Source organism: Malus sylvestris, chromosome 10 (assembly GCF_916048215.2).
Source record: "Malus sylvestris chromosome 10, drMalSylv7.2, whole genome shotgun sequence".
NCBI classification, from domain to species: Eukaryota; Viridiplantae; Streptophyta; class Magnoliopsida; order Rosales; family Rosaceae; genus Malus; species Malus sylvestris.
Window position 1 is genome coordinate 39,178,250 of NC_062269.1, and position 22,204 is coordinate 39,200,453.

The window sequence follows — 22,204 nt, forward strand, 5'->3', positions numbered from 1 at the left end:
GAGCGAAAGAAGGTCCGAACATTGCTATGTCAAATAGTAAATTCGATAACCCTCCCGACCCATCACACCCAAAATTTACAGGTTTGCGTTCTATTATGAGTGAATGACGGGTTCATATTTGTGGCTATACTAGCATCAACAAATAATATACACGTTATAATTGAACTAAATTGGTAACATTACTTAACAGTGTGTGACAGTTCATTTTACTTTAACATCATCCATAACATATAAATGAACGCTAGCTTAAGAGTGAGAGCTTGGAAAAAGAAATCATGATAATGCATGTTGAACAGTTGAAATACTGATATATTAAAAAGCATGTGAAGAAAACAAGAATCATCATCAGCAACTGAACAGATCAAACAATGTAGGTTTGTTTCAAATTACCGCCAAGAAATGAACAACAAACATTAAGCATGCTATGCATATTTGTTTGGTTACAGATCAATGCTAAGCAATTCTTCCTCAAACACATACAACTAAGAGAGAGAGAGAGAGAGAGAGAGAGAGAGAGAGAGTTCACTGGTGCATGATCAAGGCTGAGGGTTGACAGAAGAGAGAGAGCATATCATATGCTAGTGGAAACAGGCATCCACGTGAAAAGATTATATATATCTAATTACTTAATTAGACGTGCCTCCATGTCCATGGTATTCCGATGAAGTTTTCCGACGCCGCTCATTGTGTCCAGCTAATCGCCTGCGACAACTCCTTTTACTGTCATCAAACTCTGATAGGCTATGAAACCTGTCGATGCACCACCATTCATTCATTATTCGAGTCATGAGTGTACTTTTTACGGTGCAATTAATGCACCTTTTTAAAATTGCATTGAAGTTTATCAGCGACATATCGACAATCTTATCGTCTGTAAATAAATTATAAAGGTAAACTATCAACAATATCAATAATATCGATGAAATATTTGCTTTAAAAAAAATACAGTTAAACGCACTACAGAAAAATATGTATGTGTGTATATATATAAGTTATGCAGTTCTATATATAAATTTAATGGTTCATGAAATTAACAGAAATTATATGTCAAAATGAATAGTAATTAGGCAACAGTTAAGAAAGCCTTTTAGATTATCTCCATATATAAGAAATGGCATGAAATTGAAGTTGTGGGGTTGTTGCTGTTCCCCCTCCTCAACGCCATTTGACAAGTTTAATTCATACTGATTCTGTGACCTACTACACATCAACTCTTACCTTTTTGGTTAACCAAATTATAAGCTATTTGGGAACCCTTTGTTCTGAAAAGACTTTTAGGGTTTGGAAAAACGGAAGACTTATCATGAAACCCTACATTTCACTGCAAAAGATCTTTCTGTAGGGTAGTTTTTTTTTTATTTTTTGGCTTGATAAATAAGCATCCACATGAGAGAAGAACTCATATAGATGAAATTTAAGAGAGAAAAAGAATTTGAAGGTTGTCTAAATGTTTAAGAAATACAGTTGTTATTGGCAAATCCGAAAAGGTCCTTTTGTACTCTAATTTTCAAAAACATAAGAAATTTTTTATATATAGAGTGCACGATGATATTTTTAGAGTACGATAACAATACCTAATTAAAACGCAAAATTTGATGACATTAACCAATGTAAGATAAAACATAAAGCAAGAAGTGAAATTCACAAAACCATGGTAGTTGAAAAAGATGGTTCTAAAATTGTTACCTGCTACATTGCTGGCAAAAACGCTGCCGGAATCCACCCACGACTATCGACGGAGCCTTGGCATGAACATCACAGACCTTGTGGCGGCGGTAGTATTGCTTTAAATCACTCAAGTCAGCAGTGCAATTATCTACCTGACAACATGGCCCTGCCGTAGACCCTCCTGCACCAGATCTTCTCCCTGTAGGAGTAGCAGCAGTACTATTCACCATCGTCACTCTTGTTCTCCCCTCATCCTCACCATACACTATTGATGGTCTCCTACTCCTACTTTCTTCTTCCTCCTCGTCCTCCTCTTCCTCTTCCTCCTCCTCCTCTTCCTCCTCCTCCTCCACCTCGTATTTCGACATGGTCCTCTTTCCATGAGCTCTGCCTGAATCCATATTTTTCAGACGAAAAGAGAAGGAAAGAAATAAGAGGAGAAGTGATGGAATAGTCAAAGGAGAAGTAGACTAAAATGAAAACATTGATCATACAGCAAAGGTGTGGAAAAAGGAAGAGAAGTATGTGTGTGTGAGGACCACAAGTTCCATTTTGTTCCCTTGTGAGCACAAGTGTAATAGTGAATGGTAGCTCCAAAGCCTAGATTAAAGCCAAATTTTATTTACTCCAACAACACATCATCTACATATCTGATGTTAACACTACAACAGCACACAACCACAGTGCAAGCTCATGACCACTAATTAACTTTTTCCTCCCAACCTAACCTCAATTTTCACCCTTAATGCTCTTTTAGAGGTGTTTCGCCATAATTTCATATGGAAAATCACTTTGGGTAATTTTATGGAGAAGCACCACTTATAGAGCATGTCTAATGGTAAGGGCAAGGGTCATGGGCTAAAGATAAAATCCAGCCTCCCAAACTGACATCATTCATGAAATCTATCATTTCAAATTTCCTTGTTCTAACGGTGAGAGAGGCTGGAGGTTAAAAAGTGTTAGGTGACTCGTTTTCATTGGCTACTAGTATTGTCCTAAACTGCCCTCTTAAGAAGTCTTGGGCAAGACCTAGGGCTAATTTGGCCTCACAACTAGCCTTGGGCTCCAACTAGCTTAGGTTGGTTCTTGGTTGAGTGCATAAGAAAGTTTTTCTTTGCAACTTAGGGCTCTATCTTCTTCTACCCTAAGCTTAAAGCTATGAGTTAGATATGCTCTTATATGCTTCTTCTCATTCCAAACGATCCCCTAATCACTAATTATATAAAGTAGCTACTGGCACGAATTAGGTAACTAAATTTGGGGTCGATTGAGCCATCTAGATTAGAGACGAGAGATTTTTCAGTGTGACTGGTACACGAGATGGTACACCACATGTCATTATACAAATGATGGAATATGTGTGCTAAAAAGTTAATAACTTAAAAAATAAAATTTCTCACCACTTGTATTAAAATACATAATGTACCACTTGTATTTCCGTCACAATTAAAAATTTCTCGTGACAGATGAGCAGGCTAGGGGTGAGCTAGAGCTAGGTTATTTGGTAAGAATATTTTGTAATTAGAGGTGGACTGGAGCACACCGAAATGCATGCATGTGTGACTATTGCGCCATCTAATTTTTATATGAACAAGACTTGGTTGCTAAAGAATCAGCAGCCCTTCCTACTGAGATCCAATCACGGCTGAATATGTGTTCAAGTTGTGATTTTTAATCACAATTTAGACTCGTGTCTCGCCGTGATAGGCTCTCAGCAAGAGGGGCCGCTGATTCTTTTAGCAGCGAAATTAAATTCTTTTTATATAGAATAGAGTTTATGTCTAATCCAATCATGGAGCAAAAGGTAACTACACATGTTGGACTTGGATCAACCTAATCGACAACCCAATGGTTGTACAGATGAAGTTGATTTGTACATCTGTGATTTTGTTAGAAGCCTAAAACCCTACAAGCCAGTCATATATGTGTGTGTGTATATATATATTATAGGGTTAGGTTTAACTGTATATATAGTCTTTTTCATACAGAGTGCGACGATTCCTTCATTTACATTGTATTATTGGAAAGTGAAGGTGAAAGAGAAACCCTATATGGTCCAATGATGTAGCAAGAGTGCCCTATCATGTTTTGACACATATGGTACTGTATATTGTCTACTATTTCGTGTCCTTCGAGTCTCGCTCATATTTGTTGGCCCCCTCTTCCCTTTCTTTTCTTTTCACACTACATTTTATGGTGTTAGCCAACTGGTTTTTGCAGCAATGGATGTTAGCCAGTTTCTGTCGATCTTTCTATATCTGCTTGGACCACACAGTCCTCGAATATACGTTGTCGTTTATAAATAGGAAAAGGTCCCCATTTGTACGATCCAACCCATGAGCAGGTTCTTGTGCAACATAATGCATGGATGGGTTTCAAATCTAGTTCCTTGGATTCGGATCAATTAGTATAACATGTTCATCATTAAGAGCAACTCCACCCTTGGAGCCCTCCCCCCTAGGCAATCCACTATTCAATCCACCCTGTGAACAGTAACTGCCATAATGAACAGTAATTACCTTTTGCATCTCCACCGTTGCACTTGAATAGCCCTGACAATAGGCAATAAAATATTATTAATTTTTTTTTTACAAAATAATACTAAATAAATTTATTTGTAATTTCGGATAACCAATTTGTGGTGCTAGGATTACAAAAAGTACTCTAATAATCATCACTTAACCAATTTGTGGTGCTAGGATGATCTTCTCTTGTCGTGCTAGGACCATCTCCTCTTGCTCTCGCTTCTCTTGCACGCCTCCTACACACCACATCCTCTTTCTCCGACTTCCAAAAATATTTAGAATTTGGAGACTTCCCCTCTAAAGGTGTGTTCATAATCTCACGATCTCGTTGAACCATTCTTTCTTCTCTAACCAATTCCCTTTCTTGCCCAAGTAGCTATCTTTCTCTCTGATTAGCTTGAAATTCTCTCTCAACAGCTGCAGCTTTTGCCTCCTCTCTAGCCTTATCAGCCTCAAATTTCGCCATTTCCCGCGCCAAAGTCAATTCACTATGGCGAGTAAGTTCTTCCATGTACTTTGCATAATCATGCTTGGAAGAACTTCCTTTTCTCTTTGAAGCCTTCTTACCTTGAGGCCTAATTGGATAACGGGTTGAACCCAACGCTTGTTCAGGGATGGGCGTTTCAGGCACTTTTTCTGCATCATCTTCATGCGAGCCATTATCAGGTGTAGAGTATAGCGGGGTGCTGTTCATGACAACTTCTGGACCGACATGTACAACTCTGAATTTAGGACAATCTTTGACAATATTCCAACATTCCCACCGGTTGAATGATTTATTTTTGGTTTTGGTTTTGGCACCATACCAAGCTTGTGCTTGAATTAGCTACACAATGGGGGAGAATAAATAATTATAATCAGACTAGGTAACAAATAAATAATACAAACAAATAATTATAATTAAAGTAGGTAACAAATAAATAATACAAACAAATAATTATAATGTAAATTTGGGTATAGTACAAACAAATAAATAATATATTGTTACCTGATCCGTGTAATTTTCCCCACTTCGAAGATTACTACTAGCTTGTGCCAAGGTGTCTCTCCAAATAGTAAACGACTGGCTAAGTAATTTTCAACGACTAGACATCGATTCTTTGGTTCTACTACCACCAATTTTCTCAAGATAATTGGTATGAGTAAGACTCCACATTTCTCGCAACTGCATCTCATTACCCGTACGCGAACTATGAATAACTTCAACCCAGCTAGTACACAATGCAATATCTTCAAGAGACGTCCAATTCGTACCTGCATTAGTAGTCATTTTGTTGAAAAAAATTGAATTGAAACTTTGGGAGAAAGATATAAATGTGATTGAAAGTAGTTGAGAACATATGAAATTGTGGTGTAAGGTTGATGATAATGAGAAGGTATTTATAGAAAAGTAGAAACATTTTTTTTTTAAATTTTTAGATATTTTTTTTCGGATTTTTTACAATTTTTAAAATTTTTTTATTCAAATAATTAATCTCTACCGTTGGATTTAAAAAAAATTTAAATTCCAATACTCTAGATTGTGTCACGTGTCACAACGGTAACTTTTCTTAATTTTAAAACTATTTTTTTAATTTATAAAGCAGATTAATATCAACCATTGATCTCATATTGAACGGTTGATATTAAAATAGTTTTTTTTATTTATTACCGTTTCAAATCGGACGGCACATATTAAAGAGCCGTTGAGATCGAATGGACATGGCTTTCCAACGGTCACCTGCATTTCCTGGCGTGCGGGCCATGTGCCCTGTAAACTTGTCGACTGACGCGCCCCCACTCGCGAGTGAGGGGCATGCGCCTGACACAAAAAATAAATAAAAAAAGCACCGACGCCAGGCCTAGCGTCAGGCTGACGTCACACACACCTCGGGCTGCAGGGCTGTCAATTCTCCATGGGCCTGGTCCTCGGGCTCCCACCTTTACTCGGGCTGCCCAACGTTGGAGGCCTATCCACCGGCCCTCGGGCCCTTTCCCTTTGCCTGTCCCCGAGCAACCACCAAAGGTGGAGTTGTTCTAATGTATTGTACTACATGCAAATCTAATGATCTTTTGATTGTGAACATAAAATTTAAAAAAAAAAAAATTGAGGAAGAGTCTTGCACTGACCGACTATGATTTCTTCTTTTGGTTACCAACTGAGACAACACATACTTAACAATTACGATACTTACTAAACATGTTTAATTGTGTCCAAATTCGTAAAAATAGATAACGTATCAATTGGGATTTGAAAAGTGGCTAGGTTGCCCTAGCATATGAAATTTAAAGGTAGAAAACTTATATAGTGGGAAAGAAAAAATGGAAATGTTTTTTGAATTTCCTCCAAACATGTAGACCTAAATAATTGAGTTTATGTAGATAAATTAGTGGGGGAGGAGCCTTCTGAAGAAAGGACACACTCACAGCATGCATGCACCATGCGTCACGCATCCCATCACATCATTTTCCCTGACTTTGATTTTTGTTTTTGGACTTGTCTACGCGCATGGCATGAGAAATTGAGAGCGACTTCTTTGTCGCGGCTCTCGGTACACTACTGCGACATCTCAAACAAATAATATATTATCAGGTACTTTTATGTTCACAGATGATGTTGCATATGGGCCCCATCTAGCTCACTAGGCACAAAAACCTTAGCTGATCCAAGATCCTTGACCCATTTTTGTTAGCCTTACACTCTTAGCCCAGTTTCATTTGGGTTACAATCTTACATGCAGTTCCAACCCAGTGGTGGCGAAAATCATTGAGCCTTTCTTGTTAGGCAAAGGGGTGTGCTATCCACACATCATATTTTACTTTTTGCACACTTCTTGATAATTTATGTTCATTGATCTTCTTCAATTCATCCGATCCGACGGTCAAAAATTAAAAAGGTGTGTGAAAAATAAAATGGAATGTATGGATATCACACCCCTAGGCAAAACATGCTCGACATTGGAACCAGCAGTCATTGCGCCCTCAATATATTAGGCAAAAGTTGCTTTACAATTAGGCCCAAATTATCAAATAAAATTTGCACCTAATTAGAGGTCGGGGAACACACAATGTGGAATACACTTGTAGAGTTACCACTAATTACAAGGCTGGGTTAGTGGCTTCTCTCAGAAGGACTGGGGTTCAAGTAATTATTATAGGAAACTTTAACGAAAAATTTCTGGTACTATTCATTTTAACGAAAAACTATATTTTTACACTAAAAAGTCAATCATGATATTATTCACTTTATCATTTATTTTATCTTTATCATTAAAATTCAAAGTTTTCAAACTCTTTTTATTAGTTTTCCTATTATTATATGGTGGTCTGTGAAGTAATTCGACAGTCCACATAGAGGTCACACTCATTTTGAGGGTAAAAGATTTGTACTCATATCATAACGACCCACGCATATTATGCATGCATTGAAATTTATTGCAAGTTTAATAATAGGTAGAGAAAAATTTGGCTATTTGTCGAAGAGAGTTGTTTTTTATACAAACAATTTGTGGGAGGGGGATATTGAATTCAGAATTTCAGGTGCATAGATCGTACTCTTAATCAAACTCAACTATAAACTTCTTGCAAAGAGAGATTTTGTAGTAAATAATTGTTATTAATCATATTAACCGTATCATTTAAGTTTTTTTTTTTTAGTTTCGTGAAAAGTTAAAACTATAAATTTGAGTTTTATTATTCAATTTACTTAATGTTGAAAGAATGATAGCATCATACCAATCAAAGGGTGATTTTGTAAATATTTAATTAGAGATATATAACCGACCAAAAGTCCAACCTTTGCATGTCACGAAGGTTGAAGAAAGGGTTAATCACACCTAAAGACAATGTTTGGCATAATTACCTCTCTCTCTCTCATCATAATTGCTTCTCATCACCATGCAATGCATATCCACTAATCACATTTACATTTTAATTGAGGAGAAAATGAAGGGGGTCGAGGGTGAGACACCTTGAAGTGCTATAGTACCACCCTCACTATCATAATCATATGTCACTAGCCATTTGTCCATTCTGAACAAAGTCAAGCCACAAATATGTGTACAAGTTATGGGGAGTCAGCCATGAAAATGGACTGTCTTGTAACCAAAAAAACAAAGACATGTGTTGCATAATGATAATATTGATGTTGAAAGATAGGTTAAATAACCACGAACTCTTAATCTAGTAATACTTCCGTCATGCTTCGGACTCGGAATCGGTAGAAAAATTACCATGCACTTTATGCGCGATTAAAAATAAAAATAAAATTGAAAAAAATATGGGATTGAAAATTAATAAACTTCTTGGATATAAATAATTCGAAAATCCTTAATTATAGAATGTACAAAAATAAATCAAATCCTTAAATCCCAACTCATCTAATACAACATCAACTTGTCTACCCTATGGCTTGCCTATAATTTAACAAAAAAAAAATGAAAGAGTGAGAGGTAAGCATCAATCATCGTCACCCAATGAGTAAAATATGTAATATGCAGTCAGGTGATGTTGTTTTGCACACGCTAGAAAACATGATAAGTACATCAAAAGCTTTAGCTACATAATTCTATATCACATCATCTTTTTAAATGTTAGTTATCCTTCATATAAATGTAACTCACCATGTGACCTCTAATGGTCTTTCCGCTCTAATGTCTCCGCGTGCAGTTTATATAAATATCCCTTGGATAACCCAACATTATTTATATAAATATCCCTTGGATAACCCAACATTAAAGTTCTCATTCTCCATGAACAACTCAAATAAGACTATAGAGTGTGTGTGTGTGTGTGTGTGTGTGTGTGTGTGTGTGTGTGTGTGTGTGTGTTGTGTGTGTGTGTGTGTGTTGTGTGTGTGTGTGTGTGTGTGTGTGTGTGTGTGTGTGTGTGTGTGTGTCCGTCAAAATATTAACACAAAATCAAACATGCATGCTTGACTTGAAAATAGATAGATATAAATCAATTCCCATGATAATTAATTGTGAGCTTGCTCATGACACTTACCGAGATATAATATGTGCTTGGAAATAAACTTAGCTTGGTAATTAATACAATTTTTTTTTGTTTAAACAATAGATTTTGTTAGATTAGATATTAGGTTAACCACCAACGGAGTTTGAACTCACACCATCATGCAATCGCTTAACTCCTTTCCACCACTGTGATAAAGAGCCCCTTGTGATAATTAATAAAGTTAAGTATTAGTAAAAAAAAATAAAACAGATTAGTATTGTCAATATGCATAGGTACATGCATAAAACGTCCACCTTGGTAAAATGCTTACATCCATCAATAACTTATCCTAGTTAAAAATAATATTCACAATAAAAAAAAAAGGGAATCTCACAATTTCTCTTCTCAATTTAATAAGAGATTTCAAGTTCAAACGAGAAGTCTATTTCTATAATTTCTTATCAAGGAGCACCAAGGTCCAATTGAAGAGTGTAGGTTTATAACTTTATATTATTAGAGAGTTGCTAGAGCTACCCCGTTGTCTTATTTTCCCACCCACATTATATTTACATCCACTATAAAAAGTTAAAAAATTAAGAGAGCTGCTAGACCGTGACAACTCGTCCCAAATTTTATTATTTTATAAATTTTAAAATGTGAAATTACGAATATGCCCTAAAGACGAGGATTTTGACTTCTGTTGACCATCGTCTAGAGGAACGTATGACTTATTCTTTTGGCATAATTGTGTAATATTCGTTAGTACGAACGCATAGGCAAAAACCATTTCTAAGTCCGAATTATAATGGTATAGATACGGACGTTTAAAGTTGTGAACTATAGATTGTGGGAATTATTTAATTCCCACATATGGGTTAAAAGTTAAGTTAGTTTATTAAAAAGAGGGCCAATCAGATTTTTAAGGGGGGAAAAGTAATCAATTAAGAAGAAGAGGAAAAGAAAAGAAAAGGAAGAAACAAACCTCCCCTCCCATCTGTACACCCGCGCACCCACACGAGCAAATTCCGGCGAGTTTCACCCACCAACACCCTTAATCAACTCCCCCTGGACCTAAGAACAAGACCCAATCAGTTGTAGGGTCGTTGGAACATTGAGGAAGTCGAATTGAAGAACACCCATCTTAGGGTTCCGGCGGGTTTGAGTGAAATTGGAGCTCTTCCCGGCCTATTTGGCCTTGGTCGGTATAAATCGATTCCTCATGTTGTGTAGATGAATTTTCATGTATGGATCGTGTGATTTGGTGGAGAAATGAGAAAGTTATAACAATTTAAAGTTTGCCCAGTTTCCGGCTGCCTCCGCCACTTTCGAGGTGTTTTTCGGCCAAATCACGGCTAGATAGCTATCGTGTAAGGTACCAATTTCTTCGTCTCGTCAAGAACTATGATTTTCATTTTTGAATCACTTGTTTTCGTTGAGTATTGACAAAGTTATGGACGTTGAAATGTTGCCCAGAAATTCCGGCAAGTTACCAGTTTTCTCGCGGATAGCCGTCTTTCAAACCATTTTCCAACGACCTCCGGCCACCATTTGGACTCCAAGCTGGTATAATTTTATTCTACATTTCTCTAGCTTATATTTGGTATATTATAGGTTGAATTTGGTTGAAAAACAAGTGAGATATGCACTTCCAAAGATCGCTCAGGAAATCCGCAAAATCTGCAGATTTCAGGCAAAGTCCCATTAAGGTCCACCATTTGATTAGAATAGTAATTGACGATCCGACCATTGGATAGTCACCAAACTTTAATACATTATAGTACGTAATATTTGAGGACCATAGAAACTTACAGACCAGGAATCCGACGTATGGATCTTCCCGAATTGGATGTGTAAGTTTATAAAATAAATGTTAACCGCCATTTGATTTTGGGTAATTGATGGAGATCCGACCGTTGGATCGCAATAAAATTTTAGTATGTTATTCTAGAAGCATAATGTGGATCTTTGGAAGTTGCGGATTGAAAATCTAATTTCCTAATCTTCCGGATCGAGTTATACAGGGTTGTAGACCCGACATCTTTGATCGACGATTGACTTATGGTCAATGGGTCTCAAACTATTTTAGAATGTCCTTGAGGATGTGTTTTATGTGAATTATGTATTCTAGTGATGAGGATTCTGAGATGTGGTTAATAATTGGCCGCAGGCGCCGATCGCTCGGGACTCTCGGACGGTTGTGCTAGGAAGTTGTAGCACGGACTCCAGGTGAGTGGATCTTTCCTTGCTCATCATATGCTTCATGATTTATAATTCTATAATGTTTTTAAATAAAACTAAGAAATTTATGCCATGACATATATATATATATATATATATGTTATAAAATACTATGAAATGGTTGAGTTAGATTTCTTCGTGATCTATCCATATGCGTATCACTATAAATGATTTTTGCGAACTACAAATGGCTTGATCCCTGTTTAGGGTACGTAGGCAGTCTAACGAGACGTTAGATGCAGCCATATAAGAAATAAGATTAAATAATCGAGATCATAGCCTTGTTTAAGGAATTGAGCAATGTGTGTGGGCTTTTGGTTTTCAGTATATATTTATATACTTGATATTTTCCCAGAAATATGTTTAAATGAGACTATGCCTTGAATGCCATGCATATAAGTTTATAATTCGAATATGAATTGGCATATGATGCATTATATATAATTGTGTTGCTGTGAGCACTCTGAAGTGCAAAGGTGAACGTAGGACATTCAGGTAAGTTCAGGTAAGTTTAAGTAAATTCAAGCAAGTATACGGTATTAGTTGATTGATGAGATATGTGATCAGATATGAATATGTTGTATAGGTCATTAGAGGTGATTCTGACTTATATGCTAGCCATGATTGATGAGATATGTGATAAGATATGAATATGTCATATAGGTTACTAAAGGTGACTCCAACTTATATGCTAGTCATGATTGATGAGATATGTGATGAGATATGAATATGTCGTATATATAATTAGAGGTGACTCTGACTTATATGCTAGCCATGATTGATGAGATATATGATGAGATATGATTATGTCGTATAAGTCACTAGATGTAACTCCAACTTATATGCTAGTCATGATTGATGAGATATGTGATGCAATATGAATATGTCATATAGGTCACTAGAGGTGACTCCGACTTATATACTAGCCATGATTGATGAGATATGAATATGTCATATAGGTCACTAGAGGTGACTCCAACTTATATGCTAGCCATGATTGATGAGATACGATTATGTCGTATAGGTCACTAGAGGTGACTCCGACTTGCGTACTATTATGAGTTATTAATCGCATGATTATTTGATATTATTGATGAGATGTTGTGTTGTGGTACATTATGATTTCTCTGGAAATTATACAGGTGTTGTAACGAAGGATTACATGTGTTATATGTTTTCTATTAGTATTTTACTTACATGGCCACTCACCCTTATCTTGTCTTCACCCTCTAGGTATTATTAGCTGAGTTTTATTATCACCAAAGACTCGCGGCGATTCTTAGTATCGGAGACTATTTCGAGGGTACGATTCTTATATCATTTTTATGTTCTTGCTTATACTCTAACATCACATGTGAAGTGGGTTCATTCCCGCTCACTAATGCATTCTGGCATTTAGGCACTCTTAGGTTTAAATTTATTCACAATTTTCCATACCATCACACTTTATGGCTTCGTCACCTTCCAGGTGTCGGCCAGCATAGCTTGATTCGGAGTCCTAGTGGACATTCCGGGTCGGGGTGTGTCATAGACCCACCCCGTTGTCTTATTTCCCCACCCACTATTATTCCTAAAATAACCCTATATATAATTAGAGATGAGAATATACATATAAGGCCAGGGATTGGCTCTGATACCAAATTGTCACATCCCGACCTAGGCCCCCACCACATCCCGGGCTCAACTCCACCATAGCACGATATTGTACGCTTTGGGCCTCAACCACGCCCTCACGGTTTTGTTTCTGGGAATTCACACGAGAACTTCCCAGTGGGTCACCCACCATGGGATTGCTCTCGTGCAAACTCGCTTAACTTCGGAGTTCCGATGGAACTCGATGCCAGTGAGCTCCCAAAATGCCTCGTACTAGGTAAAGATGAGAATATACATATAAGGCTCATAGGATCCACTCCCCTGGGCAATGTGAGATGTTACATATTTGACAGAAACATAATTATCTACTTCTTCCTTAAAAACGTCATCTTCTAAGTTCATTCTTTTTGCTTTCTCTAAATGATTTTACTTTCTTTGAATGAAAGGAGAGGGGAAGGATGAGTTAGGGTTTAAGGGAGACAAATTTTCTAAACATAGCGTGAGAGTTATCACGCCCAAACTTTTCTTTTTTCTTTTCTATATAAAAAAAAAAGTAATGCAAAATAGGGTAACTAAGGTCCTTATTAGTCATTCTACAAATGGACAAATTTGTAATTTAAACATTCATAAAAAGGTGGGTGTGAAGATAAGATATTGGGGGTGGGAATAACACCTCTCTATTATTATTGTTATAGTTTTGATTAATCATACCCACTCAAAATAAATGTTTTTTTGTTTTGTCGTTGATTTTCCTTAAGCAGTACTGTTGGTAATGGACAAAAGAGTTTAAGAGCAACGTAATCATATCAATGTAAGATTACCAAACCATATATAAAATTATGAAGGAATGATAATATGTGATTTACAAATCCCTCGATGTTCTTTAATTTATGTGCATTCTCCTATAATAATATATAAGAGGAAAAGAATGATCTGTTGACAACTTGTTAAGGATGAGCGATTGACGGTTCTCATTACCATTATGGTATTAATTAACAATTTTTTGATCCAACGTTATACTATAAAGTATAATCATCAACTAAATTACATTTTCACACAGAAGAAACCTCCATATATCAACATCGCTGCCCTAATCCATGTCTACCAACATACATGCAACATGTGGACTCTCTCTCTCTCTCTCTTCTCTCTCTCTCTCTCTCTCTCTCTCTCTCTCATCAACAAATTAGAAAATAAAGAAAATGGTTTAAGGGCACATCCAATTAGATAACTGTCCTTATTAATCCCGAAAACTCTCAGGTCCCACGGGACCGGCGGCACTTGAAACTTTCTATATAGCAATTAGCTAGTCCTTCCAGCTGAGTTTAATCCTAAACAATATCACATTATAATAAAAGGTATTTAATTAGATTCTCTAATGACCTACAAGTAAAGGCCATGTAAGTTCGGCCAAAATTTTCCATGTTTCTGCAGCTTGAATCTCACGTGTAGAAAGAATGGAAGTTGCATGTGCTTATAAGTAGTTAGGTTATTCTTCATATTACTAGTTGGTTTTATGGTGGAATCTCAACTTCATTCGTGGTATCAAAGCAGGTTGTCTCATGTGTAAAGCCCAACGGCCATACGTGCTCCGCATCACCGATTTGTGGTGTCCATATGTTAAGCTAGAAAATTCGCCATACATGAGGGGGCATGTTGAGAGTATGAACACATCGAAGAAAGAATGAACCTTGCATGAGTTTATGAGTAGTTTGACTATTTTCCATTTTGCCAATTGATTTTATGGTTAAATCTCTAAATCAGCATGCTTATCCATCCCCTTACATTCCACTTGGAATTCATACCCTAATAAATTAGAAGAAAGAATATCATCTTACCCAAAAAAAAAGTCTCATAATTAAAATTCTCTAATAATATAAATCAATGACACATATTGAAGCAAAAATAAGGGAATGTGATGTAAAAGATTAGATCAAATCCACAGATTGATGCGTAAAGCCGAGCTGAATGAGATTATATGCTTGAAACCAACGTCTTATTGGAATTTAATACTTTTTAAATCCCATAATCACTTTATTAGGCAGCAGAGAGAGTTGTTTGACTACTGCACCTTTAAATGGCATACAATATAGAAATAGAATCACATGCTGCAATTGCATGCAGTTGAGTACTAATTAATTTGGCACTCATCTGTATTATCGGTTAGTGGAAATGGAATTGTGACGTGATTAGGTCATCGATCTCCCAGCAGAATATGCCCAAGCTAGCCCTACTTGGGTCGTCGGTCATCATCATGTGTTTTTGTAATTGTTCCACACGAGTCCATGACTCCATGTCGATGAGGATGTCCTAATCTTCTTACTTCTGTGTAAAAAAGTGGCCACATTATCGTTGCATTACACAATATATCAGTACAGCTGCAGGTACATGATGGATATATATCTGCAGTCGTCAAATGGAATATATAGTTCTAGAAAGACTCCATTCGCATTCTTCCTTCCACATCATTATCTGTATTTATAAATTCCATGTATGGTATATTTAAAGATCAAAAATTAAATTCCAAAAGGAGGGTACTGATTCGATCCGCACCCCTTTCCGTGTATGAACAGCACAAAATCGAAGCAACCAAAGTTAATATGCCCTAGAATTATATGGAACATTTTTTTTTGAGGTTTAAGTCGAGATATTAGCTTGATATATACATGTTGTTGTACATTTTTTAGTAAGGGTTGTCTAATATGGTATTAGAATATGTTTCAAAAAATTCTGAGTCCCGAAATCCTTATATATTTTCCGTCCAAAAAAAAAAAAAAAAAAACCCTTATATATTTGTCTCTTCACTAATTAAGTTTTTGAGGCATACCCTCAATCGAAATAGGTGCTCATATAAATGATTTTATAAATTAACTAAATAGAGAGAAAATCCATTGCAAGACGATGGAAATGGGGAGTGAGATCTTTGTCTGTCGACTGCAAATTGCATGAATTGCAACGGTGGTCAGCCTGTGATGGATACAGTTGGCTTGGATTTGATGCTCAGCTGGTCCCCATAATCCTCTCTCTCTCTCTCTAAAATGGAAACAGGTGGAGGAGGCTTCTTTCTCTCTAAGCTTTAAGCCTTTAGTGCGCTTTGGGTTTCCTTCATGTTCTTTCAAACTGGAATCTCTTGTGTTGTCCGATGGTGGTGGGGGTGGGCTGTGGCCTGCTGGGTGTGGTCACTGCCTCATCACTGGTCTGTGACAATTGGTGTGGGTGAGTGGGACCCACTCGCCACCTATCCCTACCTTGACTACTCAAACCAGTCTCCATTCCTGTCATCTTGTTTTCCCTCACACTCACAACTGTGTGAATGTTTCTTTTGTTTAATTACTGTACATCACTTACATGTAAGATACATAAAATGAAAATTCCTACACATTGTTGTAGGAAACAAATTTGGTTAGCTAAGGTTATTAACTAGCGCAATTCTCACACCGAAAGAAATCATAATAGAGTTAATCAGTGGCGGAGTATGGGATCATAGGTAAATAGCGTAATACATCCATTATATATTTACATATATATATATATATATATATATATATATATATATATATTTGTGTATGACCCATATATACAGCTGCGGCTTCTTATGTATAGTTGTAGATTTTCTTCTTTCTTTCTTTTGTCATTCTTTTTCTATTTTTTGTATGCGACCTTATGATGTGCAACAACGTTTGATAAAAAAAACCTCACTTGATAGGCCTCAGAAGAACGCAGCATAACTCAAAGGGTACCCACCAGAAGCTCGACGAAATGATTCCATGAAGTTTGTTTTTTTACCAAAATTATGACCCTATTGTTATAAAACTCCGTCTCCGCCACTAAAGTTAACTAAATTCAAAATACAAATTGTCATGATGTGATAGGATACTCTTACTCAAGTTTTACAAGAAACAATTTCTTGTACTAATAAGTACGTACCATTACAATATATTAGAGAGTGCATATTAATTCACAATTGACCACCTATATACATATGGGTGCCCACCAGGCCTATCAGTGGACCTCCAATGTAGTACATTTGTCCATGAGCAACAGCTACCAGCATTATCGTCATAATTCAAACCCAAAAAAACTATTAGCAAACACCAACCAAAGTAGATTAAGATAATATCCATGTTTTGGATAACTATTGTTCATGAGGTGGGTGGCTTCAATTTTGGTTAATAGTAAATTGGGTGTTGCACAATTAAATTAACCAAGTTGTAGTTGTAGGATCTAAATTGCCCTAACATGCCACTAGCTACTTTAATTCTGTAGTAAAAAAGTCTTACACCAGATGATAGAATATACATGATCTCAATCTAGTAAAGAGCAGCAACATGCATAATAGTACTAGTTTAGTTACCAATTAAAGGTGTAATTAAGTAACGGTGTATCCTGTAAGAGAGAGAGAGAGAGAGAGAGAGAGAGGTGCTCACTGGGAGAAGAATAATGATGGGTTGTAAGGAAGGAGGAGAAGATCCCTTGGGAGACTACAAAATCCGTTTGTTCCCTCCTCCGAATGCCTTTTCTTTTTAGGAGCCGATGAGCTGCCCTCCACATGCAATTCACTTCTGCTTCTGCAGCTCTCTATTTTTTTTCTTTCTTTTTTGATTGAAACTGCAGCTCTGTATGCTAGCTTTGGTTTGATTTCCACAGTTATATCTCTCCCTTCTCTTTCTTTGTGACACCATTAACGGTTTTTCTTTGCTTTTTTATTTCTGTTTTTATTTTTCTCGGTAATAAAGCGTGGTGGTCTTTGGTCTGTGTTTTCAGTAGTCTCTGGGATGTAGACCGCCACATGGTGCCCTCCTGTCTTTTTATTTTTGGAGTTTCCACTAATTCCTATTTGGTATGAATATTTCCCTCCTATACGAGAGATTTTTCAATGTAACCGTCACACGAAGTGGTACACCATGTGTCCTTATATAAATGGTGGGTTATGTGTGTTAAAAGGTTAATAACTTAAAAATTAAAAAATTTCATCACTTACATAAAAACACGTGGTGTACCATCCGTGTTCCCATCACAACTAAAAATTTCTCCTCCTATACATATGTTGTGCTTATTATATAATCCTCCTTTATATTGCATATAATCTCCAACCCTACCTACCATTAGTTCACTACATGCCTCCACAAGTTAGAGAAGACAACATAGGATATTAGTTAGGGTTGTTAGACTGTTAATCCGAACAACTGATTATGTTGATTTTTACAGCGCAATTTACGGATTATGGTCAACAATTTATTCATGCAGAAAGACCTATAAATTGAAGAAAAAAAATACAATTAATATAAAGGTAATGCTAGGGCTACTTAATTTATAAACTAAATTTTGTAAACTAAATTACATAGAAGTTGATAATTGAATTATTACTTAAGTGTTAATAAACGTGCTCATTCCTATTGGTGACCCATCATTTTGTTTGCAAATTTAATCTACAAGTTTAGACTATCTAGCATTACTAGTACAAATACCACTTGCTACTTTCCATAATTAGCGAGATGATTAACATATTTGTAAGCTCGTTTTCATCCACTTTTTATAAGCTGCTATTGAAGAGAAATCATTTTCCACAATATGATGTCCCATCAAATTAATAATTACACAACTCAGTTTGGATTATTATTAGATTATTGTTGTGGAAAGTAATATGTTGATACATGGGAGCTGAGGGTCATAAATGTAGCTGAGAAATGTTAAGGGGATTCGTTTAAAAGTGGAACTCTATGTTAATTTATATTTTTAATATAATATTTTATAATGTTAACATGAAAATTGTTAAATTGTAAGATGACAGAAGATGCATGAAAGTCTCACTTTTAAGACCATCTCCTTAGCATTTCTCGTTTGTACTATAGTATACATATTCATACTTAACTTTATCAAATAAACAAAGTAAAAGAAAAGCAAGAAAGAGGAAGTGAGATTTTGCTACGAAGACCGCATCGGATACTGGAGCTCTAGGGACTCCCTCTACTATTTATCTAGTTTGCTGCTATCTCTATGCAAATTAAAGGAATGTATGTTGTTAATCATAGGAATGTGGTATTTAACCGTGATTAGCTTCAATTCCTTAGTAAAATTCTCTCTCTTTCTTGAACCTCCCAAATATTCATCTCCAATGTCACATTACCTTCCTGTCCGCTTCTCGGATTTCGAATGTCCTCAATATTCTTTCCCATCCTTTAATTCCAATTATAATATTCAAAACCGATTTTATACCACAACCATCACGTGAAATTAGATTCAAAGTAATTAACCCTTAATAACTAATTACAATTATTTAACCAATTCTCATCTAATATTAATCGAGTAATGCTATTCATATCATATTTTTTTAGCATCTTAGGTAACATCTAATATGGACAGCCACATCATTTGAAAAATTTACAAAACCCAAAGAAATGAAGGAGAAAGACTCCTCGTATACCATAATCATCATTTAATTAACTAGTTTTTCTTAATTATTAGTTTATTAAATAATAAACTAAATTAAAAATCTGATTAATTCAAATGATGTGGTTGTCTACATCAAATGTCATGGTATGAAAATGTTGTACAAAAACATGGTATGAATTACATTCCCTCCCTTCCTTCTCCCTCTCTCTCATAGTCATAATATTTCAACTCCATCAAGAAAGACTCATGTCGCCACCTGCTCTTTGTCCTCTTACTCATCGTTTCAACGATTCCCTTCTCAAAGAGAAAAAAGCATGTTGAGCAACTGTGATCATGAGAAGATGGCTCTACTCATCTCTTCAACTACTAACGAATGGCCACAGGTTCCCTTCTCTCTCTCTCTCTCTCTAGATTTCAATTATTAGACAAACCATGACACAACTTTTGTTGCTTAGCTCTTGGAACAGAATATTTCTCCTGTGATGTAGTTATTTTTACCCTAGCACCACCGCCTTAACCTTCTTTCTTTCTTTCCCTTTTCCTTCCTTTCCTTTCGATCTTTGTAGATGCAGCAGGATATTCAAATCGATGATATAGATCATCAAAGGGGCTTGAACAACAACAATAACGCTATGTCTTCATCGACGTCGTCGCCGGCGAATCGGATAATGGAGAAACCAGGTCAAGAACAACTCCAGCTCCAACAGCAAGCCCTAAAGTGCCCTCGCTGCGATTCGTCAAACACCAAGTTCTGTTACTACAACAACTACAGCTTGTCTCAGCCGAGGCACTTCTGCAAGGCCTGCAAGCGCTACTGGACCCGAGGTGGGACCCTCCGCAACGTTCCAGTCGGTGGAGGGTGCCGAAAGAACAAGCGCGTGAAGAGGCCTGGCTCAACATCTTCAACATCATCAGCCATGGATGGTGGAACTCCGTCTTCTTCCTCTTCAGTTCCTAGCACTACTGTTGCTGTTAATAATAATAATTCAAACCCTAATTCACACCCGTCCCACATCGATCAAATCAATCCGCTCTTTTATGGGTTGTCTAGTAACCCTTTTATGGATACTGCTTCAGGGTTTGATCTTCATCAGTTGAATCATCAGGCTCAGCTGGGATTAGGGTTTTCATCATCCTCAGGTACTAATATGATGTCCAGTGATAATTATCGAAACCGGTTTAATCCCGCTTCAAATTCATCGCTTCCTTCCAATTATAGTTCCATGTTTAGTACTTCCCCATCCACCACAGCTCCAACTGTGGCTTCTGTGCTTGCTTCTAAATTCATCAATGGCGGTGCTTTCAAAGATATTCAAACTAGAGGGCCTCATCAGCATAATCAATACTTCCAGTCCTTGCTACCATTTGAAGATCTTCAAATAGCGGCCGGAAGCAACGGTGAGGCTGGTAGTGCCTCGAAAGACGTGAAAGTAGAAGATCATGGTGGCCAAAACAGGTTAGAGTGGAATAATAACAATGGCAGCAGTAATGTGAATGGTAATATGAATTGCCAGAATCAGATCACGGAGATGGGGCTCTCAGATCCTACTCTTTACTGGAACTCATCGACTCTCGGTTCTACTTGGCATGATCCGGCAAATCTTGGGTCCTCAGTCTCTTCACTGATCTAGCAAAACCCAACTTTATCGTCAACTTTATTTTTCGATCTCAAAACCTCCTTTTTCCTTAATTAGAGTCATTTTTAGGTTTTTATTAGTTGGTTGGTTATTGGTTTTTAGTGAATTGGTGTGTGGTTTTAGAAAGCTCAAGAAAAAAAAAAAACTAGAAAAAAATTGGAAAAACTTGTAAAAGAAAGTTCAAGGGTACAGTATTGGAAAGAAGATGGCAGGAGCTGGGATCGGAGTGATCATGTCAGCAGCAATAAGAGAATCAGCTTCTTGATAAGTTTTATTAATCAAGGGTTGAGAATCCCCCGTAAATTGCGCTGAGAGGAACCTCGGATCTTCTTCGTCTCACTGCCTCGAGTACTATCAACGATCATCATGATCATAATCGTAATCAACATCTTCTACACAGAGCTGAAGTCTCCTCCATTGGTGCAAACACCTCCCTCTCTAGTCCAGTAAGTTGGTGTGTTTATTTGGTATGTGTATATATGTGCATGACAATGTTTCCTAAATCTCATATGTATTGGTTATAATTAGCTAGGTTGGGGTTGGTGGGTTTACTTTATCTATGATCAGAAGGAACTAATTTTGTTTTTCTTCTTTTGTTCATGGGGATGGTGTGTTTAGAGGGGAAACATGGGGTTAATTTGGTATAATGGTATACAAGAGATGGGAGACAATTGTTGTTGCAAGGTGGGTAATATATGTTGGTTTTTCATTTATATGATGTACGTTTCAACTTAATTTGTACTTTGTAGTTGATGATATCATTAGCTGGTTTTGAATTTGAAATTATGTTTTGGAAGAATGCTGATATTTTCAAACCATTCACATTAAAATCTGAATCTATACTGTATGACATGATACTGTTTGACATGATGTTTCACGATAGCTACTAAGGATAAGGTTAGCTGTACAGAGTATGGGGTGGGTAAAACGCCTAATATCGTGGCCAATAACCTCATTAGCTATTGATATGCCCTAAACAACTAATTTCAGTAACTATATATTCTCAGTTGTTGTTGTTGTAGTGAGCATGCATTTAGGCTAGCTACCATTGAGATTGAGTAAGGTTTTGTGGAAACTAATGTGAACCCCAAGAAAAGTAGATGGGTCGAGTGATCAAAACCATAGTTTTCATATCTTGAAATTATTCTACGGGAGACAACAATTATATGGATTTGAAGGTACGTGGGATTTATGCCCTTGGACTATAGTATGCTGGCT

At 36.6% G+C, this 22,204-nt stretch overlaps 2 protein-coding genes and 1 long non-coding RNA gene across 5 annotated transcripts; 1 reads left to right on the top strand and 2 right to left on the bottom strand.

Annotated features, from left to right (window-relative positions):
* Window positions 1-359: 359 nt before the first annotated feature.
* LOC126587170 (squamosa promoter-binding-like protein 3) lies at window positions 360-2,279 on the bottom strand. Its single transcript, XM_050252164.1, has 2 exons — window positions 1,687-2,279; window positions 360-750 (listed from the first exon to the last, which is right to left on the bottom strand). Exons 1-2 carry the CDS (start codon window positions 2,067-2,069, stop codon window positions 627-629), a joined length of 507 nt encoding a protein of 168 aa, XP_050108121.1. The 5' UTR covers window positions 2,070-2,279; the 3' UTR covers window positions 360-626.
* A 12,623-nt stretch (window positions 2,280-14,902) lies between these two features.
* LOC126587171 (uncharacterized) lies at window positions 14,903-17,746 on the bottom strand. 3 transcript variants are annotated; one of them, XR_007610997.1, is made up of 2 exons: window positions 17,384-17,746; window positions 14,903-15,281 (listed from the first exon to the last, which is right to left on the bottom strand). It is a non-coding gene; the product is annotated as an uncharacterized LOC126587171 (long non-coding RNA). The 3 variants fall into 3 exon arrangements; XR_007610999.1 differs by lacking the exon at window positions 14,903-15,281 and adding an exon at window positions 15,786-16,289; XR_007610998.1 differs by lacking the exon at window positions 14,903-15,281 and adding an exon at window positions 15,786-16,330.
* A 1,819-nt stretch (window positions 17,747-19,565) lies between these two features.
* LOC126587172 (dof zinc finger protein DOF1.4) lies at window positions 19,566-21,785 on the top strand. Its single transcript, XM_050252165.1, has 2 exons — window positions 19,566-19,732; window positions 19,916-21,785. Exons 1-2 carry the CDS (start codon window positions 19,664-19,666, stop codon window positions 20,978-20,980), a joined length of 1,134 nt encoding a protein of 377 aa, XP_050108122.1. The 5' UTR covers window positions 19,566-19,663; the 3' UTR covers window positions 20,981-21,785.
* The last annotated feature ends 419 nt before the right edge of the window (window positions 21,786-22,204 follow it).

Coding starts and splice junctions, on each gene's coding strand:
- LOC126587170 (XM_050252164.1), bottom strand. CDS start 2,069: ATGGATTCAGGCAGAGCTCATGGAAAGAGGACCATGTCGAAATACGAG. Junction 751..1,686: donor TTTTGCCAGCAATGTAGCAG/GTAACAATTTTA, acceptor GTGCATCGACAG/GTTTCATAGCCTATCAGAGT.
- LOC126587172 (XM_050252165.1), top strand. CDS start 19,664: ATGTTGAGCAACTGTGATCATGAGAAGATGGCTCTACTCATCTCTTCA. Junction 19,733..19,915: donor CTACTAACGAATGGCCACAG/GTTCCCTTCTCT, acceptor CGATCTTTGTAG/ATGCAGCAGGATATTCAAAT.